The sequence below is a fragment of the Halichoerus grypus genome, chromosome 1 (assembly GCF_964656455.1).
Source record: "Halichoerus grypus chromosome 1, mHalGry1.hap1.1, whole genome shotgun sequence".
NCBI lineage: Eukaryota > Metazoa > Chordata > Mammalia > Carnivora > Phocidae > Halichoerus > Halichoerus grypus.
Genome location: NC_135712.1, coordinates 16,259,196 through 16,276,879, shown reverse-complemented (window position 1 = coordinate 16,276,879; position 17,684 = coordinate 16,259,196). Strand labels below are relative to the sequence as shown.

Genomic DNA, 17,684 nt, shown 5'->3' with positions numbered 1-17,684 from the left:
AATTAGATATCACACATATAAATATACATAAAATATAAGTAAGTTAATTTCTCTTTGGACTTACCAAGCAGGCTGAATGGAACTTTTTCTTGCATGTTCTACAGGCTTTTTTGGGAAGAGAATAGTTGAAACCATGAATGACTGAGAAACATATCATGCAATCTTCAACACCCTCAAAACGTTTGTCTACATTATTTTTCCATAAGGCTAGGCCTTCCATAATACTTCCATTCTGTTAACAAAAAGAAAAAAAATAGAGTAAATATACTCTGAAGACCACCGAAGTTATTTTTATTCAATTTCATAAATTTTAAAGTTGAACTTTAATTAATTTTTTAAAAAAAGATTTTAGAGAGAGAGAGCGAGAGTGAGCACGAGAGACAGAGAGAGAGAGAGAGAGAGCGCACCAGCGGCAGGAGAGGCAGACTCCCCGCTGAGCAGGGAGCCTGAGATCACGAACTGAGCTGAAGGCAGACGCTTAACCGACTGAGCCACTCAGGCACCCCTGAATTTTAATTTAGAAAGAACAGAATCTGCTTGGCTATATTCACATCTCCTAAGTTTTCTGAACGTTGGTTTTAAAATGACCTCCCAAGTTTTAGAAACCAGATATAATTTTTTCTCCATTAAAGACAGACCTGAAAGAGAGGTTTTGCATCAATACATCAAGTTTTATAGTCTCAACGTGCAAACAACTAACATTTGTTTAAAAGTCAAAGATCTTTGAGAGTACTGTGATTTCTCTAGTCACAGAAGGAGAGTTGAAATGTTAGACTAAAAGTAGCTCCAAAGATATTCATTGATCCAGTATCTTACAAAGATTCCCTCTCAAACAGTTTCTTTAATACCACGCATTGTTCTGTGTCATCCACAATGTCAGTGGAGTAAAGTCAATTCCTCTCAAACACCAGAAAAAAAAATTGCAGAACCTTAAAAAGGAAAACAGCTCAGTAGGTAGGTTCAGGTCATTTAGGTATACATCTGTGTTGACCCAAGGAAATACAGTATCTCTGTCAACCTCAAGCAGAAGTGATATATTTTAAGTCTTACTTACCTTTCAAAGAGGAGGTCAGTAGTACTATCTGGAAAGCTGAATGTGCACAGAGAAACTTACCTGATGGGTGAGGTAAGTGCTTAACTGCAGCATCCAGTTCCGCCACTGCTGAACAGCCACACCTACTCTTTTCCCACTCTCCACGGTTATTGAACCCAGGGGGTAATTGGAAGGCAGCTGTATTATAAGTTCAATAACTATGTCCTCAATAGTGTAAGTAGCCATCACTTCTCGGGTAGTAGCTCGAGCTTTAACCTGCAACACAGGAAAGGTGATACCTTTTTGCAAATTTCTTTCCTTTCATTCAAAAAACATCTTGATAGGTTGACTATTGGCAGTCAGTCTTCATTCAAAGACAACACAGGTAAACATGTTGGTTTACTGGACAAGAGATATTTAATACATACATTTATATACCTGACATATTTTATAGTGATTTTTATGAAATTCAAAGTTAGTTTCAAAAGAAATCCTTCTCATAAAAAAGTATGTTTTATGATATTAGGGTTGCTGCATAAGTTTTGAACAGACCAGTGACAGAATGAATTCTTAATTATTGCTCTTCTTCCACACCCAGGGTATCAAATATCATCTATATTTAGAAGTCCCCTAAGTCTTTCTCTGACACAGAATTCTCTTGAGCTTTAAAGCCAACCATCAACCATTAGAATTATTTCCACCTGGTTTTAGTTTTCATACTAGCATTGCAAACAACATAAAACACAAATTACCATGCTTGACCAGTGTAGTCTTCTGACTGTCCTATTTCCAAGCTAAAAACCATAGCATCATCTTAAATTTTTCCTTCTACCTCCTCCCAGATATTAACTAGCTACAAGTTTGGATAAATCACCACAAAATTTTTAACATTCCTCTCCTTTAATGGAACATTCCCACTGATACTGCCTCACTCAGGCCCTCCTTGTTATTATAATGTTTACACCAGTGGGTCTCCCTGACTATGCATTTGCACCCAAGCTCCATGCCAACAGCCTATACTATACATTACAGTCAGAGCAATTTTACGCATTATAACACTGACAGTGTCACTTGCTTCAAAGGAAAATTTTCAGTGGCCAAATAGGACCAAATATTTTAAACCATCATTTGAGGCCTTCCCCAGTATGGCTGTAATTCATCATGGAAGCAACTGGTTCTCTATTTACCTTCAGGAATCCTGCTCTGTATGAATGCTGGCTTATTCATCATTTCTTAGGGCAATCACAGAAATTACATTCTCATCTCCAAGCTTTTTGCTTTTGCCATACTGCTTCCTCTATATTCAACACTTTTCTCCTCACTGCCCCTAAAACACAATCCTGCCCACTTCAAAGTAACCTTCCTCCATAAAGGTGCACCTAAACCCCTCAGTCAGATGAACCTTTCCCATGCTGATCGCAGAGCACGCTTCCTCTTAATGTGCCACTTTCCAGTTTCCAATGCAAAAAACATATCGGTATCACTCTTTTCCCTTTATTAGATTGTATGATATTACACAATAGGAAACTGACCCTACCAAACCATTCATTTCCCAAGTGATTGATACACAGTGCCTGGAATCTACAGGTGTTCCAATATATATTTTGAATGAACTAATGAATGTTCAAAAACCTCTGACAGGAGTAAATGAAATTATAACATTGTTTCAATCTATACATTAATACTGAGACTTGATACCCAAGAATGAAGTAGAAAATATAGTAGACAATTTCTGTAAATTCTGAACCAATGGTTAATATTGTGATGATACTCACTACAAATGAGAGACATAACCAATATTTAAACAACTTTTCCGGAAAAAATTCAAGATAATACTAACCGTCATGCCATTAAATAGTTGTGTACTTGTTTGCACAGAAGAAATTTCTTGAAAGGAAAGAACATTGCTGACATACTTGCTTGTAAATCTATCTACAATATTGAAAACACGCTTCTCACTACTATTCCACCACAGCCTAACCATGGCAGGCAAGTCTTTTAATGTCATATGATAGACTGAACAAGCCAAGTGTGGGATATGGTAGGGAAGAGTTGCTGTTTCTGAAGAAAAAACAAATTCTTAGTTAATAACATGTATTTCTTACATAGAATAAAAGACTAGAAAATCATTTTCAATTCTTTAAAACTAGAGCTAGAGCTCAAAAAACAAACATACTGAAGAAGCCAGAACTCTAGAGTATTAACTTTCTCTCACACATTCAAAATGAATCATTGGAATGGCAAAAAGAAGTAAAAAGAATGAAGATCCCAAATGACACTGAAAAATCTGCCTAGACATAGCATTCTATATTTCACATGACAGATCACAAAAAAAGGGAACATACATATTTTAAAAAGGACAACCCAAGCCCCTACGCCCAGGGAGTGGGGAAAAAAAAGTTAAATAAAAAGGAGGAAAAATTTAGGGGTGCCTAGCTGCTCGGTCGGTGGAGCACGATCTCCAGGTCATGAGTTTGAGACCCACATTGGGTATAGAGATTATAAATAAATAAACTTTTTAAAAAATTTAAAGATTGTCTTCTTATAAATTATGAAAAGGAGTCTGGTCCCTATACTTTCCCCAGAGCTCACTGTGAGGTTATACAAAAATCATAGAATATCCACCTCAGTACTCACAAGACATAGTACCCTCCTCACATCTCCAAGACATTTTAACATGCACTTCAATCTTCTGATAGCCAGGACACACATTTGGGGTTATTATCCAAACTCTGAAGAGTACAGCATAATAAATACAGCCTAATCTGGACCTAGTCTCCAAGAAAGAACACAAACACACATCGTACTGACCTCTAATACTCAACTGGAGCTCTTCTGTAAAGAATGTTTTAGGGTCCTTATTTGAGAGCTCAATAGCTGTCTCTGCATAGGTCGGATTTTCCGGCATAAGTCTGAACAGGTGATAGAGCAATTTATTCAAACTTTTTGTTTTTCGAAGGTACATTGAGTACAGTGCCCGAAGCTGGTGGAGAGTAAAGAATTTTTGTTAGTAAACCCAATTAAACAAGTCAGTGAGAAGAACAAATCAAAGTAGAATAGACTGTACAAGAACACAGTGAAAAAGGCGTTAATTTGAAGACTTAGAACTACATGGAAGAGTCCTACAAAATACATGCCACATTCTTACTTCCCAAATGTGTCACTGACGGCGCTGCTCCCTTTCTTCATAAACAAGCAGTTTTCACTATCCCCTCATTATGAGACGGATTCTAACGTCTTTCTCAAACTATCTCCTTGTTAGTAAGTTCACCTCTGCTTTCTCTAAGAAAATCTGCTCCCCACTCCCCAGATGATTTGCTCCCTCTCCTCCCAAGTCTTCCACATACCCCTCCCGCACCATAGTTCTTAATCTTACAAAAGTCCTACTTAAAACTAATCCCATTTTTATGGCTGACCTCACACCACAGCAAACACTCCAGCATCCCTTTAGAAAAAGAGAGCAACAAACTAGTAGTCCAAAATGTCTTGGGGTCTTGTTTTGTAAAACAGGATTTCACTCAAAAATATGGATTTCTGGCTGCGCCTGGGCAGCTCAGTCGGGTAAGTGTCCGACTCTTGGTTTTGGCTCAGGTCATGATCTCATGGGTCATAGGATTAAGCCCTGTGTCAGGCTCGCACTCAGTGGGGAGTCTGTCTGAAGATTGTCTCCCTTTGCCCCTCTCCCCATTCCCATGAGTATGCTCTCTCTCTCAAAATAAATAAATCTTCAAAAAATATATGGATTTCTGGTTCCTTTTTTAAAAATAGGAAAATCTTGTAAAATAAGTCAGTCAGAGAAAGACAAATACCATATGATTTCACTCATATGTGGAATTTAAGAAACAAAAGAAAAAAAAAGCCACAAACAACCAAAAAACAGACTCTTAACTATAGAGAACAAACTGATGGTTCCCAGAGGGGAGGTGGGTGGGGGGTGTGTGAAATAGGTGATGGGGATTAAGGAGGGCACTTGTGATGAGCACTGGGTGATGTACAGAATTATATAATCACTATATTGTACACCTGGAACTAATACAACACTGTATGTTAACCATACGGGGATTAAAATTTTAAGAAATAGGAAAATCTGGCACCACTCGGTGCACTAAAGGCATCTGTGTGCTTCAGAACTCATTCCTCAATAACCCAGTTTTCATATGTTCACATTTACTTTGCAACTCTTTGGTATGTGTACCGGTTTTAAAATTATTCTTCCCACTAAAGCATGTATCTCCTCTTGGTGCAAGACACCATTTTCTGAACACTACAAATGCTCACATACAAGTATCAAGCCATAGGATATGGAATTTATTTTTAAAATATGTTGATCAAAGTACCTAACAATGGAGAAATCTGGAGGACACTACTTTTCCAAGTAACCAAACTTTGTATCACCAATAAAGGACACATTGACATTCTGTGCTTCCTGAGGTGACACACTGAGGACACATCACCAAGTGCAGTAAGTACTCTTGCTGAAAATTAACCAGAAACTCATCATGAGGAAACAATCAGACAAATTCAAATCCTAACAGAGTCTACAAAATAACCAACCTGAATGACAATAAAGAAAAGACAGGTAGGGAAATTATGGGTTAAAGAAATATGACAAACATGATGCAAACATGATCCTTGATCAAATCCTCAATAGAGAAGGAATAAAACTATAAAGGACATTACAGGGACAACCAAAATTATTTGAACACAAATTAGATTATTGCATTAAAATTAAATTTGAGTATAATAACTATATTAATACATGTCCTTGTTCTTAGGAGATATATGTTTAAATACTTTTCGTAAAAGTATTCATGAATCTGCAACTTTCAAATAGATGAGCAGAGAAAAAGGAAATACAAAGAAAGTAAATATAGAGAAAACACGTACAAAGGTACCAACATTAGGGTGCCTGGGTTGCTCAGTTGGTTGGGCGTCCGACTTGGTTTTGGCTCAAGTCATGATCTCAGGGTCATGAGACTGAGTCCCACGTAAGGCTCCATGCTCAGTGGGGAGTCTGCATGAGATTCTCTCTTCCTCTCCCTCTCCCTGCTGCGCTCTCTCTCTCTCCAAAAATAAATAAATCTTCAAAGGTAGCAACATTTAAAAATTTGTGACTCTAGGAAAAGGGTACATGACTTTTCATTGAATTACTCTTCTACCTCCTCTGTAAATCTGAATTAAAAAAAAAGTTGGAAGTAGAATTTTAAAAAGCTAATGATACATATCAATGGATTTTTTTGATAAAGGTTAGTATCCAAAATATATAAAGAACTTATAAGAACACCCAAAAACCAAAAATAATCCAGTTAAAAAATAGGCAGAAGACATGAATAGACATTTTTCCAAAGACATTCAGATGGCCAACAGACACAAAAAAAGATTACCAACATCACTCATCCTCAGGGAAATGCAAATCAAAACTAATGACATACCATCTCACACCTGTCAGAATGGCAAAAATCAAAAACACAAGAAACAAGTGTTGGCGAGGCTGTGCAAAAAAAGGAACCCTCTTGCACTGCTGGTGTGAATGCAACTGGTGCAGCCACTCTGGAAAACAGTATGGAGGTTCCTCAAAAAAGTTATAGAACTACCCTGGGATGACTGGCTGGCTCAGTCAGTAGAACCCACAATCCTTGATCTAAGGGTTGTGAGTTCAAGCCCCCACGTTGGGCACAGAGCCTACTAAAAAACAGTAATAACAACAACAAATGTCAGGTAATCTTTACAGAAAAATAGATCTGGTGTGGGTGGCACAGATCAACTGACCTGTAGCACTGAAATAATTAAAGTACTGTTGCATTTCATTAAAAAAAAAAAAAAAATAGAACTATCCCACGATCCAGCACTACTGGTATTTACTCTAAAGATACAAAAATACAGATTCGAAGGGGTATACACCGTGATGCTTATAGCAGCATTATCAACAATAGCCAAATTATGGAAAGAGCCCCAATGTCCATCAACTGATGAACGGATAAAGAAGATGTGGTATATATACAATGGAATATTACTCAGCCATCAAGAATGAAATCTTGCCATTTGCAACAACACAGATTAAGCTACAGAGTATAATGCTAAGCAAAGTAAGTCAGAGAAAGACAAATACCATATGATCTCCCTCAAATGTGGACTTTAAGAAAGAAAACTGATGAACATAGGGGAAAAAGAAAGAGAGGCAAACCATAAGAAACTTTTTTTAAATGGGAAACTGCAGAATTATTTTATTTTTTGTTGTTGTTTTTAAGATTTTTTATTTATTTATTTGAGAGAGAGCGCACGAGCAGGGCAGAGGGAAATGGACGAGAAGACTCCCGGCTGAGCAGAGGGCTCGATCCCAGGACTACATCCCAGGGCTTGATCCCAGGACTCCAGGATCATGACCTGAGCAGAAGGCAGATGCTTAACTGACTGAGCCACCCAGGCACCCCAAGACACTCTTAACTATAATGTACAAACCGAGGGTTGTTAGAGGGGAGGTGGGCAGGATGATGGGCTAAATGGGTGGTAAGTATTAAGGAGGGTACTTGTGATGAGCACTGGGTGTTGATTAATAAATGATTAATCACTAAATTCTACTCCTGAAACTAATATTACACTGTATGTTAACTAACTGGAATTTATTTATTTATTTATTTTTTTTTAAAGATTTTATTTATTTATTTGAGAGAGAGAATGAGAGACAGAGAGCATGAGAGGGAGGAGGGTCAGAGGGAGAAGCAGACTCCCTGCCGAGCAGGGAGCCCGATGCGGGACTCGATCCCGGGACTCCAGGATCATGACCTGAGCCGAAGGCAGTCGCTTAACCAACTGAGCCACCCAGGCGCCCAACTAACTGGAATTTAAATAAAAACTTGAAAAAAAAAATCAATGGACTTTTAAAAACACATGTATATTACCCAGAAATCCCACTCCTAGCTGTACAACACAAGAGAAATGAAAATATATGTCCACCCAAAAATTCATTACAATGTTCCCAGTAGCTTTATTCACAATAACCAAAAAGTGGAAACAACCTAAACATCCATCAATCGATAAATGAATAAACAAATGTAGTATACTCGTCACACGATGAAATATTATTCTGGCATAAAATGGAATGTAGTACAGATATATGGCATAACATGCATGAATCTGAAAACATTATGCTAAGTGAAATAAGCCAGACACAAAAGACTACATATGTGAAATGTCCAGGAAGAGGCAAATCCATAGAGTCAGAACACAGAACAGTGGCTGCTGAGAGCTGGAAGGCTTAAGAGGAAATGGGAACTGACTGCAAATGGGTAAAGGTTTCTTTTTTCAGGTGTTGAAAATGTTCTAAAATTAGAAAGTGGTGATATTTACACAATTCCGTGAATACAGCAGAAACACCAAACTGTATACTTTAAGTAAATTTGATAGTATGTGAAAAACATATTAGTAAAGCTATGAAACACACATAAGCTCATGGCTTTGTTCCAGTTCAATCTGATTCACTGGGAGTTGTTTTTCTTAAGAAAAAAGTTTTTTAAAAGCCTAGATTTAGGACCAATTACAGTGCTTTTTTAAAAAATTCTGTTTGCTTTAGGATTTATCTAATTAGGCTATTAACTGAGTTATTCTGGTTTAACTGTCACCATTCGGTTCAAGTTCCAGGCTCATTAATGCTGCTGTACAATTCTTTGTGCCCCACCCCAATTCTGGTTTAATGAAAAAAGTGATGCATGGCCATTTTGAAAATTTCTGAATATAAGATGATAAGAACAAAATTCTTACACATGGAAGACTCACTTTGCTGCAATTTTTAAGAGATCAACAATATTTTAAGAAACAAATATAAAAGCCCAACAAGGAGTTCTTGAAATACATCACCAGCAAATAAAACTAGCTCAAGTCACAAACATAAGTGGCCAGCCTACAGAAAAATAAAACAATTTAAACATCTAGGTCATTGTTGCCTCTGTAATTTGATCTTCCCCTTAGATATACAAATGCAAAGATGCATATGTTCATATATTTGTACCAAGGTATGAGTTATTAGCAACGACATAAATTATAACTTAGGAATTCGGAAAAATCACATTGGAAATGAATGCCATATTTAATCACACCTCAAATATGAGGTAATAAACTAAGTGTTATTGTACTGACCTGTCAAAAAAGCCACTGTTTATATTTAAAAAGCCATCAGTTTATTAAACTGATTCAATCAACATTTAATTGGAACTTTTTAAGTGGGGATCAGCCTAAAGAATAAAAAGAAAAAGAAAAAGAAAGAAAGAAAGAAAACCTGGAAATTTTTCCAGCTTTCTTCCTAGACAATGAGGTCTTTCTTCCTAAACATGAGACAACAGAGACATCTAGTGGCTGCTAGAATAATTTGGGCAAAATAATTATCTTAAGATATTTTTTACCAAAATTTTGAGATAACAGTTTGAATTACACAGTAACATTCCATAGATCTTGCTCTAAAAACTGATTTTCAAATAAGGTAAATTCCCAATGATGTATTAATAAAATTTCCAAAAGGGTCAGAAATTGACCAAAGGGGAAAAAAAAAACAAAAACAGCAAGATCTAAGTCCTTTGGAATTATTACTGCAGTAACACAAAATTAAATTATGTAAATCTTGTTTCCTGCAGTAAAAGGACTTGGTGGCTACATTCAGTAAGAAAAAAATTGATTCAAGCACATTCCAGAGATTACTTTTGCAAAAAAACTGTGTGTGTGTGTGTGTGTGTGTGTGTGTGTGGCGGGGGGAGGATAAGGAAGTTAAGGGACAGATATAAATTTAGCAGAATGTCTGAAGTTAGCCAGGAAAGATTAAAATGTGAGGCATTTCCCCTTTTTTCAAAAAGAGGGGAAACAAAGGGTTTAGAACAGAACAGAAACACACAGATGACAGAACTGTCAAAAGTTATCACCTATTTACCTGAGATGAAGCAGCTTTGAAGAAAGTAAGTATTAATTTCCAGGTGAGGAGGTATCCCAGAACATAGCAGAAGTCTTCACTCAGTGGCTTAATAGTTACTATCTGTCCAACAGGAATACACCCCAAAACATTTTCTAGCAAGTCCTCCTGAGTTCTAAGAAGAGACATCAATGCTGCCGGTGGTGACCTATGAATCAATGATTAAACACCACAATTTTCTTCATAACTTATCCCTTAAAAAACTGACAGCATGTATACACTTTAAGCATTTCAGAAAAATCTTTCTCTATTTTTCAAAAACCATTTTAAAAGTCCCCCTTTACAGATTCAGCTTTAACTGCTAATCTTAACTGCTAATTCTGCTAAATTAAATATATTTAATTACAAATACACTAACATATGTAAACAAAACACATTTTATATTCATAAATATGTAAAATATTTTTCATATTTATATTATTTAAAATATATATGATAAATACTATAAAATATAAGCTCTAGTAGTTAGCGATACCAGGTCCTACCAGATCCCTATGAAGAGTAAAAAACATAAGACTGTATGTCTTTTCAGGAAAGTAAATTCAATATTCATATTAATTTATGACAATGTAAATTAATTTTCTTCTTTACTGAACTACTACACTCATTAATACTTTCAGATGAACTTAGGAGATTCTCAAAAAGTGAAATACGTGTGTATATATCCTGTCAAACTCTCTCTGACATTGTAGCTCAGTTCTTTCCTTTCACCTGTGCAACATTTCTTCCCTTGTGGCTTCCTTTTCCCAGCCCATAAACACAGGTCTTCAAGCTTCCGCCCTTGGATTTTTACCTTCAACACCACTATCCCATCTACCAACCCTTCTCTATTCCATACCATATTCCTTCTCTATTCCATAAAATCCATGTCACTGGATTTTACAAATACCAGCTCAGGTATCTCTCCATTTCCATGCTGCCCTCCATGCACTATTACTGTTTCTAGAATGGTCTCCATCTCTGTGTGCTTCTTTGTATAATTTATGATTCATACTATAGCCAGAATCAGCTGGTACTTTTCCCATCTTCTACCAAATAATGCCCTAAATCGCAGAAAATGTAATTTTTAAGGCCCTTCATTATCTATACCTTCCCTACCTACTCTACATATATTCATTGAATATTTATCCTTTTATTAAACAAATGAGCAGTATTCATGAGTCTGCGTTAGGCCAGGGACCATTCTGAATGCTATGAATATAGTCGGGAACAAGAGACAAAACTTCCTGACTTTACAGAGTTTCTATTCCAGTGGAGGAAGATACAGACAATAAAAAATATGTTAAGTGGCAACTACTCAACACTCCCCAGCACATCCTGAACATTCATGCCTTCGCACACGGTACTCCCTTAATTTATATGGTCTCCCCTGCCCTGCTGAAGTGCTACCTAACTTGACAGATCCAGAATAAATGTCTTTTTCTCAAGAAAAAGTCTTCCCTTCTGGTGCAAGCAGCTGTGTTCCCCCAGCATGCTATCTATCCTCTTCCATAGCACCTGCCACACACTGTTTTCTATTATAGAGTAATATCATCTATAGTAGATTATAAGCTCCTTATGAATAAGAACAATTACTAAACACCATATTCTCCCCTAGACATTTAATACTTTGCACAAAATGGGTGCTCAACAGGTATTTAAATTGATATACTCTTTCCACAGCTACCGTGTGGTCAAAGAAAGTTCTGCCAAATAGTAGCAAACTGAAAATATGATTTAGGAACAATTAAGGAGAGAAACTATCTTTTTTGGCTGGACTCTAACTTTCATTTTTATTTTACAGATGATTTTAAAAGATCTATTGAATGAATATATACTCTAAATTCAGAGCTTTTGTGTTTATCCATCTTCTGAAGTTATTATAAGTGAGGTGGATTATGAGAATTAAATAAAATAAATTATTAAAAAAACTTACAAAGCTGGTTCTTCTTCTTCATCTCCATATGACTTTAGATTATCCTGATCATATTGTGGTAATTCAGGCATCAATCTACAAGTCAGAATATATATTATACTACATTAAACTGTTCATTGTTAAATCATGCTCAAGAGCAGAAAGACCAATACTTACTTTGTAATGAGTATATTTTTAAATGATTGTTTTCTGAAATAATCACCTATGGCCAGGACTATCTAAATGTAAACTATGTATAGAGAACAGTGACCTAAATGATCCAAAATCTGGCATCCCTGTTATTAAAATGCATGGTCGACTTTATTTATTTTTTTTTAATGACCAAGGGTTAAAACTAAATACATATATATATATATATTTTTTTTTCTTTTTTTTTTTTTTTTTTTTTTTTGAACCACCACAACATTGATTCAATTGGAAGAATTCTTACTTGTATAGCATATGGTAAACAGCAATTTGCACAGGCCGAGCTCTGTAGAGGAGTAATGGGGCCAATGTATTTAACAAAGTCTGGAGATACTCTGGTAAGTTTGCTTTTTGGCCAGCAACCAATCTTGAAGGGAGTTTCTGACTCAACAGCTGGTCTTTCGGGATGTATGTTAATGTTTCACACATGGGCTTCAGCACTGCATTCTGAAAGGATGTTTCAGATGTATCTTCACTTTCTTCTGATGACAAAAAGGAAAGAAACATGCACATCCCAAAATAAAGTGAGCAACAGAACTTGACTGATTCACGGTTAAACGTCATTTAAGAAAATGAAGTAAAAAATTGACAAAAGTAGAGCAGTCCTCACTAGAAACCGTTTAATGTAATCTTAAACAGTAATCATAACTTCTATTATCTCATCCTTAAAAAAGAGAGAAGTTTGAGTTATAAATAATCTATTCAGGTTATGTGAATTACTATTATTTTAACTTGTAATTGTCTTTGGATACTTTGCCAGTTTTCAATTCTTGTCTGTAAAGCAGAAGCATATGTGATGCTTCTGAGATGCCAAGCTTTCTCTCAGGTTCTTTTCTTCACTCTTCTGTACCGTTTGACTTAAGCAGCCAAAGTTTTTGTTTTGAATTTTTCAACTAGTCATCTGCAATGAATCCCACTATGATTCCCCTTTCACTTGCCTGTAACGGTCACCAAAAGAGGTAAAAGCAAACTGTGGATGCCTTGGGAAAAAAATTCCTTCCATTCACTGATTAGATTTACAGGGAGACTGCCAATGGTATCCAGAGTTGCAGAATCGAAAAAAGCACTGAGCTCACAGGCCAAGTCACAGCTGACACAGGCAAACAGTTGTATAAGTGGAACAGAATACAATGCATGATTCTCACTTGTTGTCTGAAGAAACAAAAACGAAATAGGTTAGCAGACATCTACCAGAACACCACAAATCAAGGGATTAAAGAAAACTCTCTCAGTTCTCTAAATTTTAAAATAAAAAGCAGTTGAAGTGTAGAGTCTCAGAGACATTTATACATTTTACATCAAAATAACTTTTTAAAAAATTAAATACTAAGAATTAGAATCAATCCATTTATTCTGAAATGCTCTCTATTTCTAAAACTATGAAAGAAAATATCAATTACCATTTACCAAGTGAAATTATAAAAACATATTTATAATCTTCTCAGGAGCCTTACTAATTGGGCATTATTAAGTTATTTTTAAAATAAGGACACTGGGGGCGCCGGGGTGGCTCAGTCGGTTGAATGTCCAACTCTTAACTTGGGCTCAGGTCGTGAGATTGAGCCCTGAGTCAGGCTCTGTGCTTAGCAGGGAGCTTGCCTGAGATCCTCACCCTCCTTCTCCCTTTGCCCCTCTCCCCAGCTCATAATCTCTCTCTCTAAAATAAATAAAATCTTTAAATAAATAAATAAATAAATAAAATAAGGACACCAAGGCTCAAGTAAGTCAAGTTTGAACACCCTAAGCCACACAGCTAACAGCAAACAAAGCAGAGATTCAGACCAATTCAACCCTAATGATTTGCTGCCATCAGAGCCCACAAATACTATACTTGCTTTGTGTCATAAAAAGAGCATTAATTCCCTCTGAATTTGCTTAATCTTTAATGTATTACTGGCACAGTACATTTTAATAATAATTTAATTAAGAGCCAAAAAGATGAAAAAACTGATCATGAAAGATAAAATCTCCAAGGGCTGTGCTACAAATATTGTATTAAAATGAGCTAATGGAGAGAACACTTTAAGAGCAGGAGATTTGGTCACTGAATGATACTGGCAGACATTAAACCTCTATCACTTCACTGTTCTATCAAACAGTAACTGGTGAGGAATACATCTATAAAGTGTTTAAATGTTTGCAAAAGAGCTAATTACAATCATTACTTAAAGAATAAGATTAGTAGTTGGTTCTAGTATACAGATATGCATGAAGACTTAACAGCGGTGATGACACATCGGGTTAATTTACCTCCAACCAAGCCAACATGGAGCACATGATGAAGTCCCATTCACTCTCTGCCAAAGGAGATGAGCAGTATTTCAGAAACAGGGAAAGGAACCGGATTATTTCTATATTTACACCTAGTATCTCTGGACTTACTTCTGATAGATTACTGTGATAAAGACAAAAAAACAAAAAAACATGGAAGAATGATAAGGACATTCAATTAAACTATTTTATTTTAAATCTGATATACTTATGAAAGGTTGGCTTAAATGTTTACTATCCTATTACTGTACAAAATTGTGACTATAAGATACACAATCTGGATACACATTGTAATGGGGGAAGGAGACACAGTATAAAATATCACCTACCAACTGAAAAGAAAAATATCTTCATGATCTTTCTTCCAGGATATTAGAATTTTTAATATACCATGTAATAGCTCCCCATCATCTATGCTTCTGGTTTGCAGGCAAGAATTGAAAATGGCAAGATGTCCAAAACCTCCTAAAGTAAAATTCAAAATGAAAATTAAAATGCACACACATACACACCCCCATCTATCTATACATACTGCCTTAAACCAAAGTCTTGTCTTACAGATGCAGAAATTATTGCTTTGTTTCTCTGAAAAAACTGGTTTTTGATAAAAAATACGGATGATCATTCTCTTAGACCATTCTAATGTTAACGAGAGAAAAAGCATTCTTTTCTTTCTTCGATATGAAACTTGAAATGAGGAAAAGCAATTCTAGTGCAAATCATGTAAGCACTATAATTACTATAAAGAGAAAATGCAAGAAAAATCAATCACTCTTTAGAATGGTAAACTACCAGCTCATTCTTATATCGTTAAATTGTGTGCAACAGACAAAAAAAAAAAAGAAAATGAAAACTCAGAAAAAAAAATTGTATTGCTACTATAAAAAAAAGAAAGTCTATTTTGAGATAGGTCAAAAACCTTCTCCAAAAATGTCCTGGTTAAGAATTCTAAAAAGGGCTTACATGAAAGAGTCAACAAATAAGTGTGTAAGCTCCACAGGGCAGAAACCCTTTCTCCATACCAAGCACCTAACACAGAACAGTGAGTGGGGGTGGGGATGGAGGTACAGTTGGGGTGAGTACATGATATTGTGCTTTACACTAACCTGGGTTAGTGCTGGGTTTTTTTTGTTTTGTTTTTTATTCTGGGTTTCTTAAGTATAGGATTCACTCAGTATACCCACCTCTCAAATAAAAACAAACATACAAAAAACATAGCTAGAGTGTAAAGTTAAATAAAGATGGGAAACAGAATATGTCGTTCCATAATTCATACATTCACTCAATAGGCATGTACTATGTCTGGAAAGCTCTCATAGGCTCACCCCTCTTTAGAATCCCTGGCTCCTTCTTATCCTTCAACACTCAGCTTCAATATTGCCTCCACTCTATGTAATTCCCACATACATGAAATACAGCCCTCTGCATTTCTCTGTTCTTAATTATCATGTGTTTGTTGCCTTTACAGCACTAATGTTTGTTACTTATTTATTGTTATCTCCTCAACAGAAAGTAAGCTCCATGAAGGAATCTCGTCCGTTTTACTTATCACTGTATACTTCCTCCTAGTACAATGCCTGAGATACAGACATTTATTTTGACTGACTAAATGAAGATGAATAAATAATGAATACCAGGTACCTTGTTAGATGCTGGGGAAAGATGAACAAAATCCAGTCCCTGAAGGGACTCATCCAGCAGTACTAGCAGACTTAAAAACAAATTACAATATAATGTGGACAAAGAATGGGAGCCTAGAAAAGGAAACAACTATCTCCATCTAGGTTGTGTCAGAAGAGGCTTCTCGGGGCGCCTGGGTGGCTCAGTTGGTTAAGCGACTGCCTTCGGCTCAGGTCATGATCCTGGAGTCCCGGGATCGAGTCCCGCATGGGGCTCCCTGCTCAGCGGGGAGTCTGCTTCTCCCTCTGATCCTCCTCCCTCTCATGCTCTCTATCTCTCATTCTTTCTATCTCAAATAAATAAATAAAATCTTTAAAAAAAAAAAAGAAGAGGCTTCTCAGGGGCGCCTGGGTGGCTCAGTCGGTTGGGCATGTGACTCTTGGTTTTGGCTCAGGCCCTGAACTCATGGCTCGTGCGATCAAGCCCTGAGTTGGGCTCCACATTCAGCAGGAGTCTGCTTGGATATTCTCTCCCTCTGTCCCTTCCCCCACTCACTTGCTCTCTGAAATAAATGAATCAATCTGAAGGAAGGAAGGAAGGAAGGGCTTCTCAAAGCTGGCATTTGAACTGGGATTTATCAAAAGATAAACAAGTCTGCGAGAGTAGCAAAGGGGCACTCTAGCTAAGGCACAAAGTGGTAAAAAAGTGTAGAATAGGAGAGACATCACCAAGATGGTGACATAGGTTGTTCTTAGCTTTGCTCCCCCTCACAAGAAAAACAACTAACAATTATTCAAGAACAAGACATCACTGAGACTCCTACAGGGGTCAGGCTGAAATACCCCCTACATCACTGAGATCAAGACAGATGCATTAGGAAGGTAAGAGAAGCAGCTATCCACTGACTGCACTGTCCCTCCCCAGGACAGTGCAGCACCATGTGGAGAGGTCTCCCCTGAGACTCTGGTTCATTCAGTAGGAAAAGAGAACCCAGGAGGGAAACCAGCACACACACACCCATTATTGTGAGTCCCTTTGTGGTAGCTCCTACCCTGATCTCACAGCACTAGGATTGCTGGGAAATTTGCAGGGCTCAGCCACTGGGACTCTGACTTTGACAAAGAATGGATGAAGCACTTGTAACAACCAGCACACGGATCGTGGCAGACCAAGTTCATACCTGCAGTGCCCAGCATAATCCCAACCAGTGGCTTTGCTTATCTGCAGAACCAAGCCAGGGGCACATTGACCAGTGAACATAGCAGGGTGCAGATCTGCCTGATTCTGATTCTTAAAGGAGGAGTTCTGACAGCCCTAAAGCCCAGTGGTACTACCCACTCCCAGGTAAGGAGCTGAGCCAGAGCCCCCCCTCCACAACCCCCCCAACACACACTGTGGAGCATCTTCCACCCCATCAGACCAGAAGGGCTGGAGACAATCCCTGAAAGCTGTGTGGCCCCATGGCACTCAAGCCAAGAGGTGGCTGAGTGGGACTGATCACCCCAGAGCAAAGCCATGCATTGGGGCTTCCCCTGCTCCACACGGGCAGAGTGATTAATTCACAGATAAAGCTGAGGGTCACTCCTGGCCCCTCCTCCTCCCACCCAGGCAAGGGAGCTGAGACATAGCCCCACACATTGTGGAGAGTCTTCCAGCCCATCCGACCAAAAGGGCTCGCAAAAATTCCTGAAAGCTCTACAGCACAG

General features: G+C 37.3%; 1 protein-coding gene across 2 annotated transcripts in view; it reads right to left on the bottom strand.

Annotated features, from left to right (window-relative positions):
- LTN1 (listerin E3 ubiquitin protein ligase 1) overlaps positions 1 to 17,684 on the bottom strand; it is a 62,318-nt gene that overhangs the window by 1,865 nt on the left and 42,769 nt on the right. Inside the window, exons 20-29 of one of the 2 annotated variants that reach the window (XM_078055017.1) lie at positions 14,688 to 14,823; positions 14,338 to 14,482; positions 13,022 to 13,239; positions 12,332 to 12,562; positions 11,902 to 11,976; positions 9,948 to 10,134; positions 3,845 to 4,016; positions 2,874 to 3,094; positions 1,115 to 1,309; positions 65 to 232 (exon numbers count right to left, since the gene is read on the bottom strand). In XM_078055017.1, coding sequence (XP_077911143.1) covers positions 65 to 232; positions 1,115 to 1,309; positions 2,874 to 3,094; positions 3,845 to 4,016; positions 9,948 to 10,134; positions 11,902 to 11,976; positions 12,332 to 12,562; positions 13,022 to 13,239; positions 14,338 to 14,482; positions 14,688 to 14,823 — 1,748 coding nt within the window. Of the gene's footprint in view, positions 1 to 64; positions 233 to 1,114; positions 1,310 to 2,873; positions 3,095 to 3,844; positions 4,017 to 9,947; positions 10,135 to 11,901; positions 11,977 to 12,331; positions 12,570 to 13,021; positions 13,240 to 14,337; positions 14,483 to 14,687; positions 14,824 to 17,684 lie in introns of both variants that reach the window. The other variant, XM_036111252.2, reaches the window with a different exon arrangement.